The 25,620-nt window shown below is 40.5% G+C and overlaps 1 protein-coding gene across 6 annotated transcripts in view; it reads right to left on the bottom strand.

The window, feature by feature from the left end:
• The window catches only part of SLC24A2 (solute carrier family 24 member 2), a 245,970-nt gene that overhangs the window by 78,929 nt on the left and 141,421 nt on the right, over positions 1-25,620 (bottom strand). For 4 of the 6 annotated variants that reach the window (XM_019750366.2, XM_019750363.2, XM_019750362.2 and 1 more), the window contains exons 3-4: positions 16,094-16,132; positions 13,351-13,459 (exon numbers count right to left, since the gene is read on the bottom strand). In XM_019750366.2, the coding sequence (XP_019605925.1) occupies positions 13,351-13,459; positions 16,094-16,132 (148 nt within the window). The remainder of the gene's footprint in view (positions 1-13,350; positions 13,460-16,093; positions 16,133-25,620) is intronic. The other 2 variants (XM_074330332.1, XM_019750364.2) reach the window with 1 other exon arrangement.

Genomic DNA, 25,620 nt, shown 5'->3' with positions numbered 1-25,620 from the left:
TGACTTACTACTGAACCACTGGAAACTGCCTAAAAATATGATGATTGCAAGAAAAAGAACAACAACTGAAAGCAATTTATTTGGTCAAGACCTACCTAGAGCTATGAGGTACCAGGACTATTCTACATGTTCTATTAATAGCACTCCACGGAATACACTTAACAGCCCTAAGAGACACATGCTATATCTTCCCTGTTTTACACAAGGGAATCTGAGTCAGAGAGAAGTTAAGTCGTCTAAGGTCACAGAGCTATTAAGTGGTAGAGCCAAGATTTGAATCAAGATGGCGAGCCAACTCCACAGTGTGTTTGCCTACCGTGTTTCCCCCAAAATAAGACCTAATCAGAAAATAAGCCCTAGCATGATTTTTCAAGATGACATCCCCTGAACATAAGCCCTAATGCATTTTTTGGGGCAAAAATTAATACAGGACCCGGTCTTATTTTCGGGGAAACACGGTTCAACTCACTGTGCTCCTCCCATGAGTCTGGTGGGGAGAGGCTACCATGAATTCACCCACAAATAGGCGTATTTAATCTAAATAGGCACATTGCACAATGCTGCCTTTAAGCTCCAAGGCTCCTCACCTTCTAATCCTCACTAGCATGAAAAAGATGGGGAGCAGTCCTGAGGTCAAGAACAGACTAACTTTCTAGATAGGAAAGTGCGTGACCTATTGTGTCCTGAATGGAAATGTGAAACAGGGTAAGGAAGATGGATAACTGGATAAAGCATTTTTTTCCTGAACCGGCAGAAGTGAATTTTCATAATGAATAGTTTTCTAGCATGAGATTGACTCACTATGGTTTTTAACTCCTGCTGATAATGGTTGTTCTGGCCTTAAGGCATTAGAGTTGAAGCAAAGCTGCATTAGCTATTGGTTATTTGGGATTCAGTTTTGCTACCCTGGGGGAGTCAGAAATCAGAAGTAGCTGCACTTGGTTATTGCATTTCTGAAACTCAACAATAGTACTTAAACTGGTTTCCAGAGTTAACTAGTCTAATGTTCTGGCTAATGTTCCCCCAGAGACTTATCTACAGTGGGGTTCCCCATGGGGTGATTTCTCACATCAGCTTGCAATAGGAATATATTTTGTGAATGAATGAATATGTAAATCCATGCATAGTAGTAAGAAACCAACCTGATGTAGACCCATAAGCTTTATATAAACAGCAATGCTGCTTGATTCTTTACAAGTGTGTGAGTATGAGTGTGTGTGTGTCTCTGTGTGTGTATGTGTTCGTGTGTGTATGTGTTGTGTGTGTGTGTGTGTATCACAGTCTCATCTGAGCACCAAGACAACCTCTAAAAGACAGTTTGGTGTGGGTGAAGGGATTCCTTTTTAACGGCTGAGGTGAATCTGATATTGTAAGATTTGGTGAATCTGATATTGTAAGATTTGGTGGATCTGATAAGGTTGGGAGAGAAACGGACCCTGAAAGCAGCTGGGAGTTTGTTTTTACACCATGGTCAACATCCAGGGGTGAGTGCATGGTGCAAATCCCAGATGCAAGAGCCAAACCAGGAAGAGCTTTGGCTATTATCAGAGGAAAATATCTCATAACTGAATGCAAGTCATCCAACCTGCACGTATTAAGTGAGGTCCTGCTTATTTATTCAACAAGCAGGGGTATCATTAATGTTTTATTTGGGAGAAAACTCCCTTGGAATGCTCTTGTCTCATAAATGATATTTATATATCAACATACATTTGAGTGGCAGTTGCTGATAAAATGGAAGTGCTTTTTTACCTCCAATGATTACCCTCATCCTTTGGTACCTGTGACGGCTGCTTTCTGTCTCTGGGAACTCTGAGTCCACCCCTCTGAAGGAGTTCTAACTGCGTCTTTTGAGCATGTGGTAAGTTCAAGGGAATAAAGATGGAGCTGTAACGTTGGGGATGCTTCTTTGTGGTTTTCCTCCTTCAGGCTATGCTATGTATACTCTCAAATGCCATCAAAATCAATTTTTGGCCACATGCCTTTGTGGTCTTCAAAGCAAATGAAAGAGGGAGAGGGAGAAAGAGAGGAAAGAGAGGGAAAAGGAGAGAGAAAGAGAGAGGGAGAGGGAGAGGGAGAGGGAGAGGGAGAGCAAGCTCATTCTCATACTCAAAAGCATTTGTTTCAGTAAAACCATTCACATTCCCTTCAGGTCCCAAGTGAAATTTATTTAAAAGGTGCACAAAACAAAGATTCAATTTTGACTATCTTTGACGCTCAAATCTGCAAGGAATGCTTTAGTATGCCCCAAAGAGGAGCTATTTAACTTGTCGCTGTGTTTGCTCTATGAGAGGCATTAATAGCCTTCCTTCCTCTATCTGGGCATTTAAACTACTGTCATCCTATTAAAAACATGGCCAGTAAATTGGAGTTCATTCTTCTCCAGTGAGGATTTTCACTCCTGTGGCCTATTCACTTACCAGCCGAGGCTGCATGCAACATCTTTCCTTCTAATTTAAACTGATCTATGATTTAGGATAAAAAGAAAGGTTACAATACTGCCTTTCAGGGACAACTTCTCCACGTTTTGAATGAACTAGTCAGGAAAATGACTGTCTTCTGGGATCAAATGACAATTTATGAAAGCTCATATTGAAGTTGGTTTAGAAAATAGAGGCCAGGGAAATAAGTTCTGCTGTTTGGTGAGGAAAAAAAAAAAAAAGAAAAGAAAACCCAGCAAGCAAGTGAAAGTTTAATCTTAGTGTCAGCTTCAAGTTAACACTAAATGTGTATGTGAAAGAACTGGAATGATTTTACAAAAGAGAGACAGGGATGGCTATGTGTATGAAAGCATTCAGACTCTGAAGGCAAACTGAGGAGCAAGTAATGTCACTCTCTGAATCTCAGTTTTCTCAAAGGTAAAACACACAGTAATTCCCATTGTCACTGAGAGACTTATGAGATGAGTATCAGGCGTGTGGCACAGAGTAGGCACTTGAAGAAGTTTCACTCTCTTGTTTTGCCTCTTTACCATCTCTTGAAGGCCTCTGGTTTCCTATACTTGCACACACACACACACATACACACACACACACACGGTGTATACACACACATGCACAGATACACACGGATGGTGTGTACACACACACACACATACACACACACACACGCATGGTGTGTGCACACACATGCACAGATACACACGGGTGGTGTGTACACACACACACACACACACACACACACACACACATGCATACATAGTACCCTAGTGACCTTCGACAGGAGAGACTGCTAGCATGTAGCACGTTAGTTCAGTGGGTAAAAAGCCACAAGCTTGCTCACCTCAAAGGCGCCCCCATTTTGACTGGGGCAAAAATACATAGTAGTTTGGGATCTACCTGAATCAGCCAGTTCCAATGCCCTGAATTCCCACTCCTTCTTCTCTGCCCGCCCATGTGCCTCACCATCTTTTGAGAACGGCTCTCAAATCTCACTTTGTCTAGGAACACTTCCGGATGATCCTGCCCTCCGCGTTCACCCTCGTGATGACTTTCCTTAAGACCTGGCAAGCAGAGCTCACCTGCATTGGGAGCTTACTCTGCGCCTACCACACAGTACGGGCACCAGCATGGTTTCCCAATTTGGCTTATTAATCTGCAATGATCATGATATGAAGCTGCAGCCACAAAAATGTACTTTCACTCCTTCAGGAATAAGGGCCTTGTTCCTTCAAATAGCTCTCCTTCCTCCCTCTCCTTCCTCCCACAGTGCTTTTAAACAAGAGCAGTTAATAGATTCCATAGGATGGCGGTGCTCACACCTTATTCCTGTTTTTCAGGGGCTACCTCTAGGGAGAACCCAGCGGCCTCCGGTCCACCCTCTTCCCCTTCCTCCTCTGTACTTTGATCAGAGCATCTACAAGCTGCTCCTTTGTACATCTTGATCTCTGGTGTGCATATTTCCCCCCTTTCCCTTTTTGTTCTTCGTGAAAAGTGTCTTTTATTCTACATAAATGCACAAATCCTTCTCCCTCCCCCCTTTTTTTTAAGGAGGGCGCAGCTCACTGGCCCATGTGGGGATCGAACCGGCAACCTTGGTGTTATGAGCACTGCATTCTAACCAACTGAGCCAACCCCTAAATTTACAAATCAAGTTGTGAAGTTCCATGAATATCAATAATAGGATTGAGTTGCCTTTCGAGTTTAACTTGTGGAGAACTGATATCTGTATAATACATCAAAATTTATTTTGATCTTCTATGTTCTTCAGAAATGATTATTATTTTGCTATTAAGTTCTTAAATATTTCCTTTGGGTTAGTTTATGGTACTTTATGGTTTTGTCGCACTTGTGAGTGGAGTCTTTATTTCTTTGCTGGTCTAGAGGAAGGCTATTGATTCAGGCACATTGATAAAGGATCTGACATGAGTGAACTCTTAATAGTTTTAACAGTTTTAAAAAAAATTATTTACTCTTCCCTGTGGGAATTGTTTTATCAGTGGGGTTCTGCTATTACTGAAAAAACTGTTTTTGAAAACCCATCATCTAGGGTATAGGAAAGATGGTTAAAAAAAATAGACATTTGCTACTCATTTGTGAGGCTTGTACAATGACAATGTCCTGGAATTCAGGTCACTGAAGCTATCTGTTCACCTCCCACTGCCTGAGCCAGACCAATAAAGCAATGGGAGACATGGCATCAGGATGTCACAACAGCCACTGAAGAGGGAAACGAGGGAGCAACACTGTTTTTCAGAAAGGCAGGAGAAATGGTCCCAGGATACCCCCCAACCAATCTGAATGAATGTAACATAAATGTGTTGGCTATGAAGTGAAAACAGCAGAGACAGGCTGATAATGGGAAGTGAATTTACTGTGGGGAAATTTTCCTGTCTTTCTAACAGCAAATAAGACAAGTATCACACTATGAGTATGCTGTCATTTTCAGACATCTCATTACAGGATTCTGAAGGTTTTGTCATGAAAAAGAGCCTCAAAGGAATTACGTATCAGGCATGAGGACCTGCTTTTCTCAGCTGTCTCAAGCCCTGTAGTTAAATAATCCTTCAATTCAATTACAGGCCCACTACACAAGTATTATTCTTACTTTTGTGTCTCTTAAGGTATCAAGTTCACTTATTTGTTAAATGCTGCTATATCCAATAAAATTGTTGTTATAATAAAAAAATGTAAATCAAAGTTTGAAATTCTATAAGGAAGGAGAAATTACGAGCATTGTAGAAGAGCATCCAAGAATCCATAGCAATGGAATGAAGAGCTTCTTTTGAATGAATGTTTCTTTTGCAGTTTCCTACGCACACAGCTTAATACCAAATTATGTGGTAGATGCTACTTTACAGGTGTTTGAACAATAAACTTCTTAGAATCTTGTAATTCTTTGAACATATAAAATTAGGCCCTGCGATGCAATACATGCAAAATCCAACAGTAGATCCAAGGGAAGAAAAGGAAAGGAAATAAGAGAAGAACAAAGAGTTTGGAAAGAAAAGAGGAAGAAGTGAACAGGAGAACGCTTCAAGAAGGCGAGAGGCAGAGAGCAAACATTTCTCAGTGCAGCAGCAATTCCAGAGCTAGAGGGAGATTTATCTAATTGTCTAGCATATGTTGACTGAGCATCTACTTAACTCAAGTCAGCGCCATCCTACAGGCTGGGGATACAGTGGTGGCCACAGCAGACATGACTGCCATCCATTACTGCACAGACAACCATCCGCTGACTAGGATTTGGTTGGTCACAACCAAAGAGCCTTTGACAGGACGTGAGGTAAGGCAATCTACGTGGTTAGAGACATACAGTTCTCCAGCAGAAAAATTATAAAAAGAAGCACTCATTCAATCCATTCAACAAATACTTATTGGGACCCATATGTACTGGGTCCTGGAGATACTGTAGAGCCTGCCCCATATCCTGCCATGTTAAAGATATAAGGGTAGAGACAGGCAGCAAACAACAAAGAAATACATACAGGGTGATAAGTGTCATGGAGAAATACAGAGCAGGGCAAGAAGATCCAGAAGTCTGATTATCATTGTTTTGACTTTGCTATTTTCAAAGGTTCATTGAGTAAGGCCTCATGATCAGGTGACATCTGAAGTTTGAGTTCAAGGAAGGGAGGGTAGGAGCCATTTGGATGTCCGGGGGGAGAAAGAACATATATGCAAAGGCCCTGAGGCAGGAATCTGCTTGGAGTTTGTGAAAAGGGGCTGCTAGGAAGCCAGAGAAGTGAAACAAAGGGGATAATGCACGAGAGGAAGGAGAGGAGGGCTGAGAGACAGGAAGGAAGGAGAGCAGAGTAAAGCCAAAAGGAAGGGGAGAAGGAAGAGAGAGAGAGAGGAAGGCAGAGAGGCAGGTCACAGGAGGCCTTAGGGCCACTGTAAAGATGCGGGTTTTTACTACTGGTCAGATGGCTTTGAGCAGAGGTGGGGCATAACTTCACTTATGTCATAGGGGAACCAGAATTCTTAGATGACAAGTTTTAAGGCATGCCTTTCTGAGGGAGGACTCAGGGCCACTGTATAGAAGTTCGGTTCATGGGCCAGCAGAGAGCCCTTTACAGGGGAAGAAAAGAGGGAACACCACATCTCTTCTCTACAAATCAGGAATTTGAGAAGACAGGACGAAGGTTACTAAGGATGGGAAGAAGAAGAAGGGGAACACATCTGACCTTCACGGGGGTCTGCCATGGAGCTCCGTGCTTGGGGAGGCACAGTGCCCAGGGCTGGCCGGCTCCTCCGGCAGTCAGGGTGGTGACATGGCCCCGGTCCGGCCCATGTGATGTAAGTGGAAGTCTGCCTCTGGGAACACGGAGGTTTTCCTGATAAAAAAAGACAGCTGCCCTGCCTTCTCCCTCCCAGAATACAGATATGACAGGGGACGTAGCTGCCATCCTATGAGGATGAGAATGAGAGAAACACTCTGGATGAAAGAAGGAGAAAAAAAACCAGGAGGCTGGGTCTCTAATGGCAGGGTGGAGCTACGTTACCAGCTTTGGATTGTTTACTATTGGGCTTCTTGTTAAATAAGACAAATAGAACACTAAAAAACTATTAAGGACAATCTAAAAAGGCTAGCTAGTGTGTGATTCCAATGAGATGACATTATGGAAAAGGCAAAACTAGGGAGACAGTAAAAAGACCAGTGGTTTGCAGGGTTTCAGGACAGAGATGAATAATAGGCAGAGCACAGAGGCTTTTTAGGGCAGGGGAAACATTACAATGATGGATATATGTCATTGTACATTTTCGCAAACCGATAGATTGTACCACACCAAGAGCGACCCCTAAGGTAAACTATGGACTTTGGGTGATGATGATGGGTCAGTGTAGGTTCATCCTCGGTAACAAATGTACCATCTGGTGAGTGATATTGATAATGGAGGAGGCTGTGCATGTGTGGGGGCCGGGGGATAATGGGAGATCTCTGTACCTTCCTCACATTTTGCTGTAAGCCTAAAACTGTTCTAAAAAATAAAGTCTTAAAAAAAAATGATTAAGTTAAGCTACTGCAGTTGGAGTCTATTATATGACACTGAACAGAATTTTAATTAAAAAATCATTGCCTAACAGTCAGCAAGCAGTAATTACATGCTTTTTGAGTGCTGTTGTATTGAATACTCACCATGAGCTTCATTATTCCCTTTTATAGATGAAGAAACCAAGGCCCTAAAAGGCTGAGTAATAGTAATCATGAACTTATGCTGGTGGTGCTCTCATCATCCCATTTTACAAATAGAAAAACTGAGGCCTAATTAGGTTGAGAAACTCGCTCAAGGTCTCAGAGCAACAGGTTGAGCAAGGATTTGAACCCAGGCAGTCTGAGTCTCGGCCCACACGCTGACCATGCATGCTTCATGGCCGAGCTCTAATGCCATGCCACCTGTCCTGGTCCCACATCAGTCTCTCCGCTATCACCACCCAGTCTCTGAGCTCCCCCGGAGTTGCAGAGCCGGCTATGAGGTCCCTCTTCCTGAGTAGATTAGTACTCATGTCCTCCTGGATCGGTAGGTCAACAGTAATTTCATACGCTTGACCAAAGCCGATTGATGAGAGCACGGTGCCCTGGGGACTCATGAGCGGGGCTACAATTCTGGGTGTGGGGGATGTGATGGGAGGAGCTAAGGCTAAGACAGGTCTTGCTGCACAGGCTTATGTATGGGAAATTCACGTCTTATAGACTAAATGTATAATGAGCCCAGGGATAGGACAAGGCTCCTGGTATTTATATTGGTGTCTACATTAAGAGAACCAGGAACACGGAGTTGGGCATGAAGTTACACAAAGAGGCAGAGCAGCATATGCACTATAAACCCAGACTCTGAGTTAGACACATATAGGTTCAAATTCTGGCTCTGCCGCTGACTTCCTGTGTCAATTGGTGAGGTGAGACACATCCTGTTTATATATCAGTATCCTCTGAATGACGGAGTAGGGCTAGTGTAAGGACTAAACGAGAGGGTTCACGCAGAGCACTACGTGTAGTGCCTGGCCTAGAGTAAGCATTATGCAGATATCAGCTGCTGGTATTATTATTAGACCAATTGATAGTAGGAACACACTCCAAAAGAGCTACATTCAGCGTCTTTGTTTTAGGTTCATAAAGCTGTCCACCTGGGTAAGTATAATGGCTTGTTTAGAGAAAGTGTTAAAATCAATATGAGACACTGAATTTTTTAGAAAGATCAATTCAGACCGCCATGTTGTGATCTCAAAGATTGATAATTCTAGTTCTCCAGGTCTTTCTGATATCATAAGAGAAACAACGTCTTCATTCCAACCATTTCCGTGAGCCTTTTGTTTCACAATGTCCTGTTCAGAATTTTGTGGCCCTGGAAAGCCATGGCTCAGCCTTGTTTGGACTCAACCTTTACCCTAAGGCTGACCATGGTGTTGTCCCTTCCACACAATGTGGTCTGCCCAAAACACACCAATGAATAGTGAACAGATGACCTGATCAGTGGTGTATGTCCCTGAGACAGACTGAGTTAGGTTAAAGGCGATTTCAAATTGTTTAGTATTTTCCCATTGAGAGGAGGAGTCTCCTCCTCTCCTTCTGTCTGGGCTGGCCTTCATGACTGCTTGACAACAGTAAGTAGGACAAGTGATGTTTTGGGACTTCCCAGGCAAGGTCATTGGCAGGCTTGTAGCTTCCACCCGAGGTTCTTGGAAGATTTGCTCCTGGAACCGTTAGCTGCCGTGTCAGAAATCCAACCAGGTGAAAAGGCGCCAAAACAACATGAAGAGTCAGAGGGGAAGCTGACCTCAGTCTTCTAGCCATGCCTACAAACGTGCCAGACATGTGAGTGAGGCCCTTTTGGATCTTCTAACCTGCCCATCTACTAGCCACGTAACATCCAATGACCTCCATTGCTGCCACATGGAACAGAAGAATCACCCCACTGATTCCTGCCCAAATTTCTGATACATGAAATCATGAGCAATACATAATATGGTGGTGGTTTTAAGCCACTAAGTCTTGGGTGCTTTGTTACATAATGATACAGAACCCAAACACAAGCACTGCTAGATCTTGTGGCTCAGAGGTCAAACCAATCACCAATGAAAGCTTTTAGTAAGGGCTTAATCACTGGAGTTTGAAAGACAAAAGACCTGAGTGGTATAGATGAGGCAAAGGGAAATGTCTTTCCATCTTTCCATAGGCCATCAGTCCTACACAATGTTTTCAAATGGTGCTGAAAACTTCCCTTTGAGAACACTGACCATATGCCATGTGGTGCCAATGTACTACTCAGCTAGGTGGATGCCAGGAACACCAATACACTGTCCTTTGGTGCAACAGGGAAGCTAATGGAGTGTCATCAACTTGGTGATGTAACCAGCATGCTCTACACTGTTAAAGGTAACAGTTTGGCACGAGGACTTCAAATGAATTCAAACGATTAGATGCAAACTAAAAGAGAGATGACTATTTTTGAGAGCTGTAGGTTAATTTTTTGGGTTGTTCTTGGAATGGAAAATGATTGTGAATTTGGGGGGGAAGTACCAGAGCAATCTGTTTTCTTGGCTGTGTGCTATGGAGCAATTTTAAAGCACTGAAATGCTTTCCATATTTTCTAATCACTCACGTCCAGGACTGACTATGGCTCTCAGCTTCCCTCAGATTCACACCGTTGCAGCACTCCATGTCTTTTGGGGAGCAGTTTCACCTTGAAAGCAGGCTCCTGGATTCAGAAGGCACATATGGATACAGCAGGAGCAAACACTTTAATTGCAATACAGTCCCACAAGAGCCAGGTGTTTTGGAAAACCACTGATGGCCTGACTCTGAGACAACCTAGATTCATTTTTTCTTATTTTTTAGAAACAAAACATAACCTCCCACACCAAACAGAAAAGACAAAAACAGGCCCTACCAGAAACTGAACTCTCTCAAACCAAAAAAGAGTTTAGATTGTTGAGACCTGGGGCAAAGGGGTGGAACACACACACACACACACACACACACACACACACACACACACACACAGAGTTCTATATGCATAGAACATCTCTGGAAGAAGCCCTAAGAAATTGGTAGCTGTGGTTTTCTCTGGAGCGAATTGGGGGACTGAAAAATATTGGGAGGCTGATGGAGGAAGAAAACTTATTTTTTCACCATAGCCTTTTGAATATTTTGAATTAAAAAATAATATACTGTATTATTTTTCAAAATAATGAAAGAAAATAATTCCAAACCTGTATATGGCACTACAGGTCTACTAGGCACTGTGTTAAATGATTTATGTGTAATCACTTCTTTAATACTTACAACCTTGTGATGTAGAAGTTATTATATATCCTCCTGATTTTATAGATGAGGAAACTGAGATACAGAGGTTAAGTGACTTGTTCAAGGTCACACAGCCAGTAAATATAGAGCTGGGATCTGGACCCAGAGCATCTGGCTCTGGAGTCTGTCTTCTTAATTACTACATAATACTGCCTTGCCCAAAATAAATATACTCAGTTGCCTGCTTATAATCGAGTTGGAGCAGATAAAATAGTTCTTTTCTTTTCTCACATGGCCCTCCACAGTGATGGGGTGAAGAAAATGGTGGCTCAAGATACAATCTTAAACCTGTAGGGCTTTAGAGGGCTTTAAATTTAGGTGAATATCATGTCAAAACATGAATTTGGCCAAATTGCTTAATCTTTTTGAGTTTTAGCAGCTGCTATGTACTAGGTACTCTGCTAGACGTTGGGGACAACTAGTGAATAAACTACAGTCCTAACTCTTGAGAAACTTTCCGTATCCTGGGGGAGACAGGCCGTAAACAAGTAATCACACAAATTATGATGTAAGCAATAAAGAAAAATGAAAGGATGCATGAGAGATGAGGATTGGGAGCCCTGATTTGTACTGGATGGTCAGGAAGTGTCATTTAGACAGAACACTGAAGAATGGGCCGTGTAAAGCAGGGGAAGTAGAAGAGGCAAGGGAAAGAAAGCATTCTGGGTGGGGGCAACGGCCTGTGCAAAGACCCCGAGGCAGGAAAGAAGTTACCTGTTTGAGGATAGAAAGGCCTCTGTGGCTAAAGCAAAGTGAGTGAAATTCAGTTTGGAGAAAGAGGCATATCATGTAGAACATGATTAAGTATTTCACAATTTTCCTGAGAGCCATGGGAAGCCACTGCAGGTTATAAGCAGGAGTGACATATTTGGATTGACTTCTTAAGAAGATTACTTGGGTGGCTGTGTGGAAATAGACAACGGAGAAGGCAAGGGAGGAAGTAGAAGACCAGCTAGGAAGCTACTGCAGGAATCCACGGACGTGATGAAGACGGCTTGGAAAACACTGCTGGCAGCGAGAGCCGTAGATAAATTTAAGATCTGTTTCGAGGGTACAATATTTTATGCAATTAGAAGAATAATGTTGGTTATTTTGAATCATAAATTTCTAAGTGCGAAAAGCCTTCATCAACTGTGAACTGCTCCACAGAGGTAACTGACTATTTCTGCAGAGGAAGAAACCAAGTACAGACCAGAGGGACTCCAACTTGCGCAAAGTCACACAACTGCTTGGTGACAGGGAGGAAGACGTGCTGTGATCCCTTCACTCCCTTCTCTGGGGCTGCGCCCTTGGGGAAGAAAAAGGAGACAGTGACTAGGTCTAATTCCCTGTCAAGTGGCCCTCAGGGTGAAGAGAGTAATGATATTTAGGATGTCTCTGGCTACGGATTAACCCTAGTAAACGGAACTCAGGGTCTATGATTCAGGGCTCCTTGGAGAACATCATGTCAGGTATAGAACTCTCTGGGGTACAAAAGGGAGATTTTTCATAATCAAAATGCTCCACAGTGAGAGGGGATCTCCTGATCTTCCCCTGTTATTCTGGGGGAGAGGTGTGTGTCAGCGAGAGGACGCAGGGACTGGGGAAGCCACTCTTGAGGTCCCAGTGTTTACTTTGTCTGAATCTCTTGATTGCCAGTACCCTTGACATTATTTAGCAAAGCTTTATATTGGGTAAGAGGTCTGATTTATGTGACATGATTTGACAATCTCATCCCATGTGTTCTTTCAGTGGCAGAGACCTTTCCCCCGGGTTATTAGCTGGTGTCCCATCAGGCTCAATTATAAGGTCCAGGGACAAAGGGAGAATGGACGTGGTTATATTTGAACCCCTTGCTAGTGGCCTAACTTTGACATTTATTTGACACATCAGATATCTACCTATGGGAAAAATTAACCTTTTAAGGTGCTTATGCAAGTTAAGAAACCTGATGTATCTGCCTTCATTGTGATGAGTAAACTGGAAGAACTCAGTATGGATTCTTTGGGAGCGTTCATATGATTTCCTAGGAGGTGAACCTGGCCTTTTGGGTCTCCAACGACTGATTTCAAGTAGCCACCTCAGAGAGGGCTCTTTGGATGCTTAGAAGCTTATCTCCCACCCTCCAGCTGCCAAAGAATCAGTACAATATTCATGTTCTGCCGTGAACATACCACAATGACTCTCGGCCCTCCAAGTCAGAAAGCCCTCTTTTCTCTCTCTCTCTCTCTCTCTCTCTCTCTCTCTCTCTCTCTCTCTCTCTCTCTCTCGTACAATTTATCTTCACATACAACCTCATTTTGGAACTTAGGAGGATGATGGAAGAGAACTGTCACTCTAGCTGGAAGGGAGAGAAGCTTTTGTCCTCTCTGTCTTATAACAAACTGTAATTATGCTGGAGGCATCAAAAGACAGACTCAAAAGAAACACGGACCTCAGATCCTACTTCTGCTTCTAAGATCCCTGATCGTGAACTGAGCTGTTGCAGATACAGCAGACGCTAAACAGGCGGACATTGGCAGGCTTGTGGGATGGAAGTGTGAACACGTTTTATGAAGAGAAAGAAGCCTTTTTACATCCTCTCTCCCCCCAAAATCAGCTCCCAAACTAAAGCCTGAGGTTTACCTTCAGCGAGTGGGTCCAGGGTGTGAATCATGAGCTGGAAGATGCTGTTCCTCATGAGACTGTTGTGGAGGGAGGCAGAGCTTCCACCTCGCTGGAGACGAGGCTTAGGCTGAGCGGAGAAAGCAGACAAAGAGGCTGTTAGTGCTCAGAAACCGAAGGCAAGTGCGTTAGAGATTAGAGTCCCACCATATCCGGTGGTCACTCATTGCTGTCACATGATCACACACTATTGAACCACAGATTTTCAAAGTACATTTGAAATTCCCCAAAGGAATGGCTTTCTCACCTCCTTTCCTACTAAATGAATTCATTGCTATCATTTTTTTTTAGAGCTTAGGAGATGCTGGTCAATGTGCTATAAGCTTCACCTCCATTAGTTTCTCTCATTCTCAAAATGAATGCAATGAATTAGGCACTGTTATTACTCCCTATAGCCACATGGGGAAACTGTCTCCGAGAAGGGAAATGAGATATCTTCACACAGAAAAAAAATGGAGGATAGAGGAATGGATCTCAAGTTTGCTTGTCTCAAAATTTGTTATCTGAACCAGTGGGTGGTCTCTGAAATGTTTGGATTGCTCACCCTATCAGTAAAATTTTTGAGTATGTATGTACATATATATGTGTCCATCAACATCTATATCTGTATCTGTATCTATATATCCACACACATAATAAAATATGAGCATATATATTATAAAACATTTGCAAAAGCAGAAATTATAAAGAATAATATGGAAAGTAAATGACAGAGGTGCTAATATTTTCTCCTTGCTCCCCAAGAGAATACCTTGCACATCTGCTAGGGTTCCTCGTCTCTACCCTAGACCACAGTTCTAATCCACGAAGCCCTATGGTTTGTGCTAAGTGACATTTAAAGAGAGAGAACCACTTATTATGACTCCACAGAGAAGCTTACTGACTTCAAAGGGGGACTTCTTTTGCATAGACTCCTACTAGTGTGATCCTTTGGCTGAATAAATGAAGCTGATAGGTAGAGAAGAAGAACGGACCTCTAGAGGTGAGGTTACCAATAAGCTCTTTCTTTTATCTTCAAAAGCAAACAGTCTGAAAAAAGGAAACCCAAACCCTCTGGATTGTGACAGATTTTTATCCTGAATAAGAACTGTTTCCTCTCCCTTTGGTTGATTTTTTGGTGGTTATCAAAGGGAAAGACACTCCAGAGCCCAAGCTTCACAGACAGGCAGATTTAAGAGAGGGTAACATACTGTAAGGAAATTTAATTTCTTATTGAACTTTTGTTCCAAAATCTTGACATGAGATTCTGGGCTCAGGTAAAAATAAAATACTACGTCTATTTCTCATTGTCTTCCAACCCTCTACAATGCAGGGTTTTCCAAAAGATTCCATCATACTCCCACAAGGGACCCACAAGGGACTTCCAAAGAAAAGTCCCATATAAGGGTCCATGATCAAATACATTTGGAAAATGCTACATCCTAGACCAAACCACCTTTAGAGTTTTAAGATACACATTAGACCACTAAGTTGAAAGGAAATCAGGTTAACTTGGCTAAATTGGATAGTGTTTCCAAACTATTGCCCACGGGTCTCTTACTTTGAAGAATACTTATTAACAATCATAGTCTGTATGTTTGGAGACAAACATGAAACCTATGGTAAGCTTGAAGTACGGGTGAAATGTCAGTCTGAGGTACATGGAGAAATCTGTGCGTTTTTATTATAACTGATGTTCTATTAGAAATCATGTTCCCAACTCTACAGGGTTTGGAGAAGAATCAGAGGGCATTACTGGTGTCTCAATGGTGAAGCAGATCATGAGCTCTTCAAAGAGACCTGCTCTGCACCCGTAGGCCAGTACTGGACCTGGCATATCCTACGGGCTTTCAATAAATGTCATACATCTTTGTTTTGAGCACTGGAGGAGGAAGGATGGGGTCAAATGTATCTTCATTCCTAGTCCTTTCTGCCTTAGAAATCTTTTAACATTTTAATTGATTGTGTTATTTGATTCATATGGTTAAAGTTCAAAATATTTTAGGGGCAAGGCTAAGAGACTTGAATAGAGTTGAAACATGATCACTGATGGCTGAACACAAAAATTCTGAAGGTCATTTCCCTATCAGGTTGGACAATACAAAATGTGATGTATTAATTGGATAGGAACTGAAAAATGTGCTTGTGAATAATTGGTCATAACCACTGAACCTATGGTTCTTAATTAGAGAAACTGGAAGAACTCTGCTATGAAGATCTTCATTAGCAAATGGTTATATCTATGGAGGAACTTAAAGCATTCTTTTGGGCATTATATATATATTGAATATATAGATGTCATGCAGCATTTCTTTTGATGCAACCAAAAGAAATTTCTGACCCCAAATTAGGCACATGCAAATACACAAAGAAAACAGATCTCAAGCATGAAATTCCCCCCACTGTCCCCAAATATCAGCTCAATATCCCTTGGAATGCAATTTGAGAATCTCAGTCTTTCAACTCCCATAAAAGCTCATGCCAAATGAAAGAAAGAACTCAAACTTTGACATCTAGTCCCAGAGATACATTTGTCAGTGACTGTCAGAATTCAGTTGGCAGTAACCGTAGGCCAGAGCGTACACCCGCACCCGTGGATTAAACCATTTCAGTACTCCAAGGGAGAGGACGATCTGTTGAGCACACGAGCCCCTCTTCCTCCCAGCCCTGCCCCACACTGTCCACAGGCACATGAACAGGTACAGACAGGGCTACTGCTTCCTACCGGTAGGGCCTGTTCATCCTTCTCCCTGGCTGTAGACGACTGCATAAGAGGAAAAGGCAAAAACAAAAGACAAAGAAATAAATAAACGACACATCACGTATAGGTTCTACATTTAATAACAAGCATCAGTACAGGGAAATATTTGGTTCTTTCTGATCCTGGGAAGGCTCATGCCAACACAGGGGGCCAAGACTGTGTATTTCTAGCTAATATATAATGGTTTGTTTAGGCACATGGTACATATTCCTGAAACGTCAAAGTTGAATGGGCAACTGGAATACCTAGCAATAAAGGGCAATTAAATCAATTATGGCCCAGCCCTGCTGTGGAATACCATGTGGTCATCCAAATGAATGAGGTGAGTACACATGGAGGGACGTGGAAAAATATCGAAGATATATTGTTATGCAACAAATTTTAAACCTTATTTATTACCTCATTTTATAAAAGAAAATGAATTGATAATACTATAATACATGTGAAGAAAAAAATTCTGCAAGAATTATACCAAACTGCTATTAGTGGTTATTTTGGGGAATGATATTACAAGGAAGTGTCATTTTTCATGTCTTTTGGAGGGAGTCAAAATTTACTGCCCCGCATGTGGTGAATAAAAACAAAGCTTGAAAAAAGTAAGCCACTGAATTAAAGACTAGGAACATCACACATGGAATTCAGATAATCCACCTTCTTTCCTGCCCCCAGAGTTCTAGTCTTTCATTCCAATAATGAAAATATTTGTCAAGTTGAGAAATGTTGACTAAAACACAAGGGCATGTGAAGGCCTGGTCATCTGTTGGGAGAGACATAACTCAGATAAGGTGACAATGGAGTTCTACCAACATGCCCCAACTGGACAGCTCTGCTTTCCCAATTTAATATGAGTACTTCCTGTTCAAAAGAACCAGGGCGTCCTCCTATAGTCTTTTCAACGATTTAGAGGTACCGTGTGAATTTTCTCATGCTCAGACCACTACCTTGGTCACTTCACCTCAACTATTGATGCACACAGCAAGAAAAAACTGGAACTTTTCCCTTTGTCTTGCCTTCTGGTCTTCTCCATTACAATCTTTGCTGATCTACGTCTTCGGGAACAACCACATATTTGAAAAAGAGTAGAGTAGAAGTGCAGAGCTGTTTTAAAACTCTTAGTGTCCCTATGCTCTCTTTTTTAGTCCTACCAGACATGTCAAAAAAAGAACATGAAAATGCCCCCACATCCACCTAAAATATACATTCTTGTGTAAAAAAAATGAAAAGGATTATTATAATTTTGCATTTCAAATTATCAGCTACATGCAATTCATTTATGATTGGCATGCTTGAAAACTTGGAAAGTGAGAAAATTGAATCCACAACTTGTTTTCACATGTCATTTTTAAGGAGACTAAATGTAATACTTAATGACGTTGATACTATATATTTTGTAGACATTCAATAAAAAATTTAATAATCTTATATCTAGATACTTCTTGAGAGTTTAGAGTCAATATCAACACATATGTTTTTCTTCTGGTTCCAAACATTTTTGTAGACTGTTGAAGACTTTGTTCCTCTTAGGCACATGTAGAGTGATATGGGTTGGTGGTAATTTCTGAGCACAGCCCATGGGTATTACTAAATTTGCTATAAGCCCCTGATTTGGTGCTGTCTCTCAGTGACTTCTCTAAAAACACTAATAATAATAATAATAATAATAATAATAATCCCTGATTCCACAGTTTCCAGGCACACACATGCTTGGGGAACTGGAGTGGACCTGAAATTGTCCTTTGATTTCCCTTTTTGCTCTGCAAGGCACTGCATGATCTCGTTTCTCTCTGGCAGGTCCTTTCATTTTTCTCTTCTTCCACATCAGACAGCTCAACAAATGGCCCCACATTAGACAGAACAATGCCCCAGGGAAATTATCCAGTGCAGCAAGCTCAGCCTTTGGACACACATTGAGATTAACTGTCAGAGCACGCCTTTTCAGTTAGCAAATTTACACCTTGTGGCGAAATGGGAGACAAATAATTATGAGCTGGGATTGATACCACAGAGATACCATGAAGAAACAGGATGAAACTAAGGGGAGAAAAGGGCAGTCTTTATAAGAGCAAAAATATCACCAGCTGAGACTTTGGTTTAAAAAAACATATATTTAAAGAAAGTATTTGAGGAAAGTGAAAAAAAAAACCAAAACAATCGAAGGCTGTCTTTTAGTCTGAAAGGAAGAAGAAATATCTACCCAATTGACTTCCTTTTTCTTTCACAAACAAGGAGGACGATAAGACACAATAAATGAAAAGAAATGCCTTGTACATAAATTTTACAAAGAAAAATATGAGGGCAGAGAAAGGTCTGAAATCCTTCACAAAATCTCCCACTGTTTAATGTCAGCACAAGTTGACATTGGCAGTTTTCTTTCGAGTGTAATTTGCAGACATGAATATATATCAGGCTACAACATGTAAATTTAGGTATACACACAAATGGCAGCTGAGGCCATTAACTCCCCCACCCCCCACTTTCCGTTTATGTAGCCCTGTTGTCAAAGAAATGAGAAAGGTGACATGATAGCAATCGCTCATTTTCAGGGGCTTACCTACATGCACTGATAATTCCTGGCACCCACTCGACTTAGCTTCACTCTAACTGCTTCTTAAAGCAAACTCACCATCCTGGCAATGAGCTGCTGATTATGTTAGGAATTCAATTCTAACAGGAGGGGTTTTAATTACTACATTGGAAGTAACTGGTGAAGGTGACAAAGAAATGATCCAAATGTGTATAGCCTGTAGTGTTTCTAACCACTGGGTTATTTAGCTAAGTATCTGGGTTTTGGGTTGGCCTCGACGTGGAGAATTTATTTTCAGGGCCGTTGAACACCTGGCACGTGTATTCTAACCCACTGGATGTGACAGAAGATAACTTCTTCAAAAGAAGGCTAATGTGAGTTTAAGCATTAACTTTGGCATTCTTATGCATTTTGCTTTCTAACCCCCTTAATTTTAAACACACCGCAATATCACACATTTGGGCTGTACTGGTTGGAAAGCCCAATTCCTGGTGGTCAGGTCAAAGGCTGTGCCAACGATAGGAAAGATGTGCTAAGCCAAATCCCTAGCATACACAGCAATTCTTGAGGAATATTTAAAAGAATTCATAAAATGCATCCCAAAGGGCCTCAAGTTGGGGCTCTGGCGTGCCATCACAGACCCTGCTCTTCCCTCATGAAAGCAGGACATCCACCAGGCCAGGATGTAAGCAATACATCTTTTGCTTAAAAGGAAGTATTCTCTAATTCAATCTCTTATTTAATTTAAACTGGCCCCCTCCCTAGTTACTGCAAGTAATTGAGTAACTGAGCAACTGGGATGTTGCCAATAACATCTGTTCTCCCTGGTGAGAGAATTCTATAAGGGAATGCTACCTATTTGATAGGTGTTTGAAAGTGCCTCATCCCCTCCTCCACATAATAAAACATATAGCTCATTTAGAAAGCATTTTTAACATTATAAATCATTCAAAAATCCTTAAATCATCTCTCTTTCTTTGACCCTTGAAAGCCACTGGTTGAAAAATGATTTCTCTGACTACTAAGTATAGCTTTTATGTGACTTTGTATAGACCTTATCCACTTCCACCTCGCATACATACACACTGGGCAAATACTGTACAGAGCCCCTGGTTTACTGACTGGTAATTGACCACCTGTAAATCACATAATCAAACGTGTCACTGGGAGATTTCATACACCAAAAGACGTGTATAAAATAAGAGGTGGCTTTTCTGGCTAGTGCCTTGGCAACAGATATAGAAAGAGAAACAATTTGGCATAACAGTCAAGTAACAACCATAAACATCCACAACCGTAACTTTTCACTAAGTCCTGTGAAATGTGCCTAAATTCATTGTGCCAAGGACCCAGAAGCACCATAAAGTCTATAAAGGACAAATCTAAAAGGGTAATTATTTTGTCGTAAATGTGATCCAAAACATATGAGTATATGTTAGTAATTAGAAATATTAATCCAATATTTGACTTTTTTTCTTTTTTTTGGTGAATTCATCCTTCCCTTTTGACATTAACTTTAATGTCTTAAATTTGGAAAGGTTGGGTGAGGGACAATTTGAATGACTGATTTCCATTGTACAAATTAACAAGGAAGTATGAAATGACATTTCCTTTTTCTTTAATACATTTACTTGTAAGAAGCAAAAACATTCAATCTCTCTGTTCATCTTTAACTCTCCTGGTAAAGATGAATAAACCTCAAAGCTTTTGAGAAGGCTAGATAAAAGGTACAAAAGCCTCAAATCTGAAATCTAAAAGGAAAGAAACCCTACTACCTCTTAATCAGATGCAAAATCAGCTCCCTCTCTCTCCCTTTACTGTGTCCTAACATATTTCCTAAAATATTAAGGGGGGTGGGATTAAATCAATTCCTAAAGAAATACTAAAAGGTTTAAATTCAAAGTAATTTTACTACTGGTGGCTGGGTAATTATCCCACAATGACTGGTTTTTTAGAAAAGTATGAATCTCAGAGATTAATGAAGTGCTAAGGGTGGCAGCCCTAGATGCAGGAATACCCAGTTCACAACTCTGGTTTAAAGAAGCACATTGGGGTGGATTGAAAGGGTGGAAATGAAGTAAAAAGCGTGGTTATGGATGCTCACATTTTGGACGCAAAGATTTTGATGATTTATTTGAATAATTCCCCTGATCATGAAATATTTGGGGTAGTAGAAAGAAATTTCAGAAGAACAGAAATGCCCCAAAATGAAGGGAGTGGAAGTGAAATTGCTTAGAGACAGTTAAGAAATATTTTGCCTTTTAAGTAGATATACAGAGAAGAAATAATGTAGGATGAGAGGTGGTGTTATATAGTTATTAAGAATATGGAATACCGGCCCACACTGCTTGGGTTCATTTTCCTGTTTTTGTCATTTGTGTGACCTTGAACAAGTTACTTAATTTCTCTATGCTTTAGTTTTCTCATCTGTAAAATGGGGATACTAATAGTAACCATGTCAGAGTGTTGCTGTGAGTATGAAATAATTAATACATGTAAAGTGCTTAGACTAATGTTGGGTACATTGCAAGCACTATGCATTAGCTCTATTATCACTATTATTAATATTAGGAGCCAAAAGGGAGAATAATGGCAAATTGTATGACAAAAGTAGGTTCAGTGTTGTGAACTAGATTAGGAAACAGGGTGGTTTCTCAGGGAAGTAGAAAAATCCCATTGATTAGGATGGTGAGAGGTGATTTGTGTAGGGCACTAGGGGATGGGAAATTGGGCATGTCCTAGGCTGGCAGCTGAGGGAGGAGGAGATATACAACAGCTGATATTTCCTGGCCTTGGCATTGGACTACATCCCTATACCACGAATCAGCATTGTCTGAAGGACATAGGATTGGCAAGGCTAGGTCAGCATTTCATATCTCATACACCTTAGTGGGTTTGGTTTTGGTCCAGAAGCTCTGGAGGGTGGCAGATTCAGAGGAGGTAGAACCCAAGTCTGAACCAAAAGGATCTCATCTCCCCCAGAATTCTGGAGGTTTCTGGTCAACAATTTCACTTGGTAGGTTGTTGTTCGTGAGCAGAAAAAGGGAAATATCTGGATTCGAGAAGGCCACACAGGTTTAATCTTGAGTTCAGCCTCCACTGGGTGACATTCAACACTAGATATTCTGTGAATCCATGAAGCCAGGCGGTGTGGGGATGATGTGTGAACACGCTAGTGTGAGTACCTGCGTGTGCTGGCTATCTGTTGAAAGTCATAATTTGGATAAAGAGTGAAATAAGGTCCCATTAAAACATGGAAAAAGTTTATTGCACTGTTACAAGGAGAGGGCAGCTCCTCGTAACAGATGAGATATGGCATGTCTTTGATCCTTTCTAAAGCCATTAGGAAGTTATGATTTGACACTACTCAGTAAGGCAAGGGTGCCAGGGTGACTTCAAGATGCAGAACTGATAATCTGAAATCGACACAACTGCATATAATCAGTGTCTCCAAACTTTATTGATCGTATACCATTATCAAAAACATTTTGAGCAAATAACACATAGAACATGAATGTCTGTTTATCATCTATCTATCTATCTATCTATCTATCTATCTATCTATCTATCTATCTATCTATCTATCATCTATCTATCTTAGTTTATGTACTATTCTCAACCACTAAGTAAACATGGACTAACTTTTTTCTTTTTTTGAAAAATAAAAATAAATAGAAGAAGTCCTAATATTTTCTTCTTACATCCCAAATAATTACATAGTGCACCCCATTAGAGCATGAGCACAGACCTTTACAAAGGAGTTTTACTAAGTGGTATTTACCAGGGGTGGGTGGGTGGGGGAAACGGGGAAAGGTTGGTCAAGGGTACAAACTTCCAGTAATAAGATGAATAAATTCTGGGATATAGATATAGATATATACATACCTATCTATCTCGTGGTGACTGTAATTAATACTACTATATTATATATTTAAAAGTTGTAAGAGAGTAGATCTTAAATGTTCTCACCCAAAAACGAAATGGTAATTATGTGACAGGATGGAGGTGTTAGCTAACCCTATGGTGGTAATAACCATTTTGCAATACAGAAATGTATCAAAACAACACATTATACCTGAACCTTATGCAATGTTAATTATATCTCAATAAAGCTGGAAAAAATAAGAAAGGAGTTTTAAATGCTTCTCACAGAACTGGGAAGCTGTACTGGGTGCATACCCCACCCACTGCTCCCAGCCAGCCTCCCAAATACGGAAGTTGTCAGATCCTTGAGGATCTTATCTCACGCTTCCTTGGTGCCTACTTGGCTACTTAAAATGAAACCTGGTGGCACAGAAGAGTGAGGCCACTCAGGCAAAGAGGGGACTGTGGGTTTCTGTGTTAGTAACCACAGCTACTTCGATACTTGTTCCACTGGCTAAATTAATAGTGGTGATTATTTAGATCCATCCCGTAGAGCCTCTATTTTAATCTTTCTTATTAAGTTGGTACACAGAAGACAGTAATCTTCATTTTATAGATGGAGAGAGAAGCAAGAAGGGCCTCAGGCTGTTTCTGTATTCAGGCTACCAAGCACCTGGGTTAATTCACTTCATTTAGGAATTAACAACCCAACTACCACTGTTGGTCTCTCACCTCCCACTGAAAAGTCCAGATGTTGCTAAATACGTTGTTGTATTGTTTGAGCAATTCTCACAATGGCTAATGAACCATTTCAATATGCCAATCAAATGCAATCTGTGAGCGGTGTTCTGGCATCATTCACACAATTTTCTCTGACCAGGAAAGAACCCCAAATGCACTCATATGTTAAGTCTAGATTGCCTTACTTTTTTTTTTTTTTTAAAGGAAAGAGTGTCTAGGATGATCTGAATTTTAAAGAAAAGTCCAACAAATCCTGGTGCTGGACACACCACAGAATAATTTGCAGCAAATAAAGCAGATTTCAGCAATAATGGATACTATTTATTAAGAGCTCAACATGGACCCAGTGCTTCTAGATAATATCTCATTGACTCCTCACAATAATAGGTCTGATCATCTCTCCCGCTCCCTTTACTACATGCGGACCCTCCGGCTGATGGAGGTTGGATAATTTGTCCAAGGCCACACACACAGTAAGTAGCAGAGCTGGGATATAAACTGAAACTGCTGGGCTCTAGAGGCTCTTTAAATGTTGGGGAAACAAGAATGTGGAATTTTCCTTGCAATGGACTGTGTGAAAGCAACTGGAGACACTAGAATTGCAAATACAGTAAAAATTGTTTATATATATTAAGAACTATTTATGAGCTTTGACTTTCAACAGAGGCTAGAAAATAGTTGCAAAGTGTTGTTAATACAGAACGACAGATTTTATTTGTGTTCACTTGGTACAAAATAATCCTAGTGCCCAGTAATAGAGAAAGTATAGAGGTTATTTTCCTGTCTTTTGTCTCTTCCAGCATTATTATTTAGATTCATCTACAATTGTCATGAATTTTCATTATTATTTCTGTCTCTTGAAGATCATGGAGGCACTTTTTATGACCTTCACCATGGCATAGGTTCAAGTAACACTGCAAACTAGCTTAGCCATATATCAAACTGACTTGTATTAAGGAGTTTGTAACTTAGCAGTAGGCAGGAAAAGTGGGACCCTCTGGTGGGGTCCCACTGTGGCTCTGGGATACTACCATGTTTCCCCGAAAAGAAGACCGGGTGTTATATTACTTTTTGCTCCAAAAGACGCCTTAGGGCATTTTCAGGGGATGTCTTATTTTCTCACGTATAACAATCTACATTTATTCAAATACAGTCATGTCATCTTCTTCTAGAACATCATCATAACATACTAAATGCGTCCGTATGGCTGACGAGCTTAACTGGGGCTTATTTTTGGGGTAAGTCTTATTTTCGGGGAAACACGGTAGTTTATATTATTTGGAAGTACATGTGCTCAAGCTGCAATTTATTTCTGACACTTGAAAGGCTAGTGCTGTTTCTTTGTTCCAAGGAAAGAACAACTCAAAACATAAAATAATCACTATTACAGTGTCTGAAGCATCAATAGGAGACTCTGAATAGCAAGTTTTGAATAAAGAAAATTCATTCAGTGACTTGATATTTATTTGGTAATATTTATTGGATGTTTACTATATGCCAGGAATTTTTCTAGGTTCTAGGGACACAGATGTGACCAAAATTGACAAAAATCTCTTGGAGATTTTTCATGGGGTTATGTTCTAGAATATGTTATTATCATAAAATTAACTGGACAGAAAAAATTGGCAGTATTTAGATCATTTAAAACTAAGTATTATATTTAGGGATATACTTAAGTGAATTAACTGTGGCTTAACCATCAGTTCTGCACATATACTTTATTATTAATTTACTAATCCTGGATTTAGCTTGCATTCTGGTTTGGAGAGGAGATAGCAAAGACCATAAAGAATATAAAGAACATCACTATGTCTATAAAATTATAAATAACACATAGCAAAGGCCATTAAATATTTAAAGTATCTTGAAACTGCTAAAACTAAATATCTAATTTAATTTTTGACAATATTATTGGCAAAGAGTTTCTTGCCAAAGTTTAAAAAAAATATTTTACAGAATTAAGATGAAAAGAAAAAAAACCCCACACAAAACATAAAAGAACTGGAAACTCCAAGGAGAACAAAAGCCTATAACTTGAATTTAATGTAACTTTGTGATTTTGATATATGTATCTCTTCACTTTTATGGTCCCTAGATACAGAGTAACCTCATTAATACAAAATATGGATTCTCCACATTTGAACATGTTATCCTAGAAATTTCACTGGCACCATACCAGCACCTGATTCCAAAAGGACTCTGACACAATTTCCATACATGCAGAAAAATAGAGATGCCAGATTTACTGAACTTAGTTTTGGAATTCCCAGAAAGCAAATGACTATCATGTAAACCCAATTTAAATATTTAATAATATAGATGAAAATGTAAAGTTTGGGAAAACAACAAAGGGCACAGCTAT

The sequence above is a fragment of the Rhinolophus sinicus genome, linkage group LG04 (assembly GCF_036562045.2).
Source record: "Rhinolophus sinicus isolate RSC01 linkage group LG04, ASM3656204v1, whole genome shotgun sequence".
Taxonomy (NCBI): domain Eukaryota; kingdom Metazoa; phylum Chordata; class Mammalia; order Chiroptera; family Rhinolophidae; genus Rhinolophus; species Rhinolophus sinicus.
The sequence above is the reverse complement of the archived record's forward strand: the minus strand, read 5'-3'. Positions and strand labels throughout refer to the sequence as shown.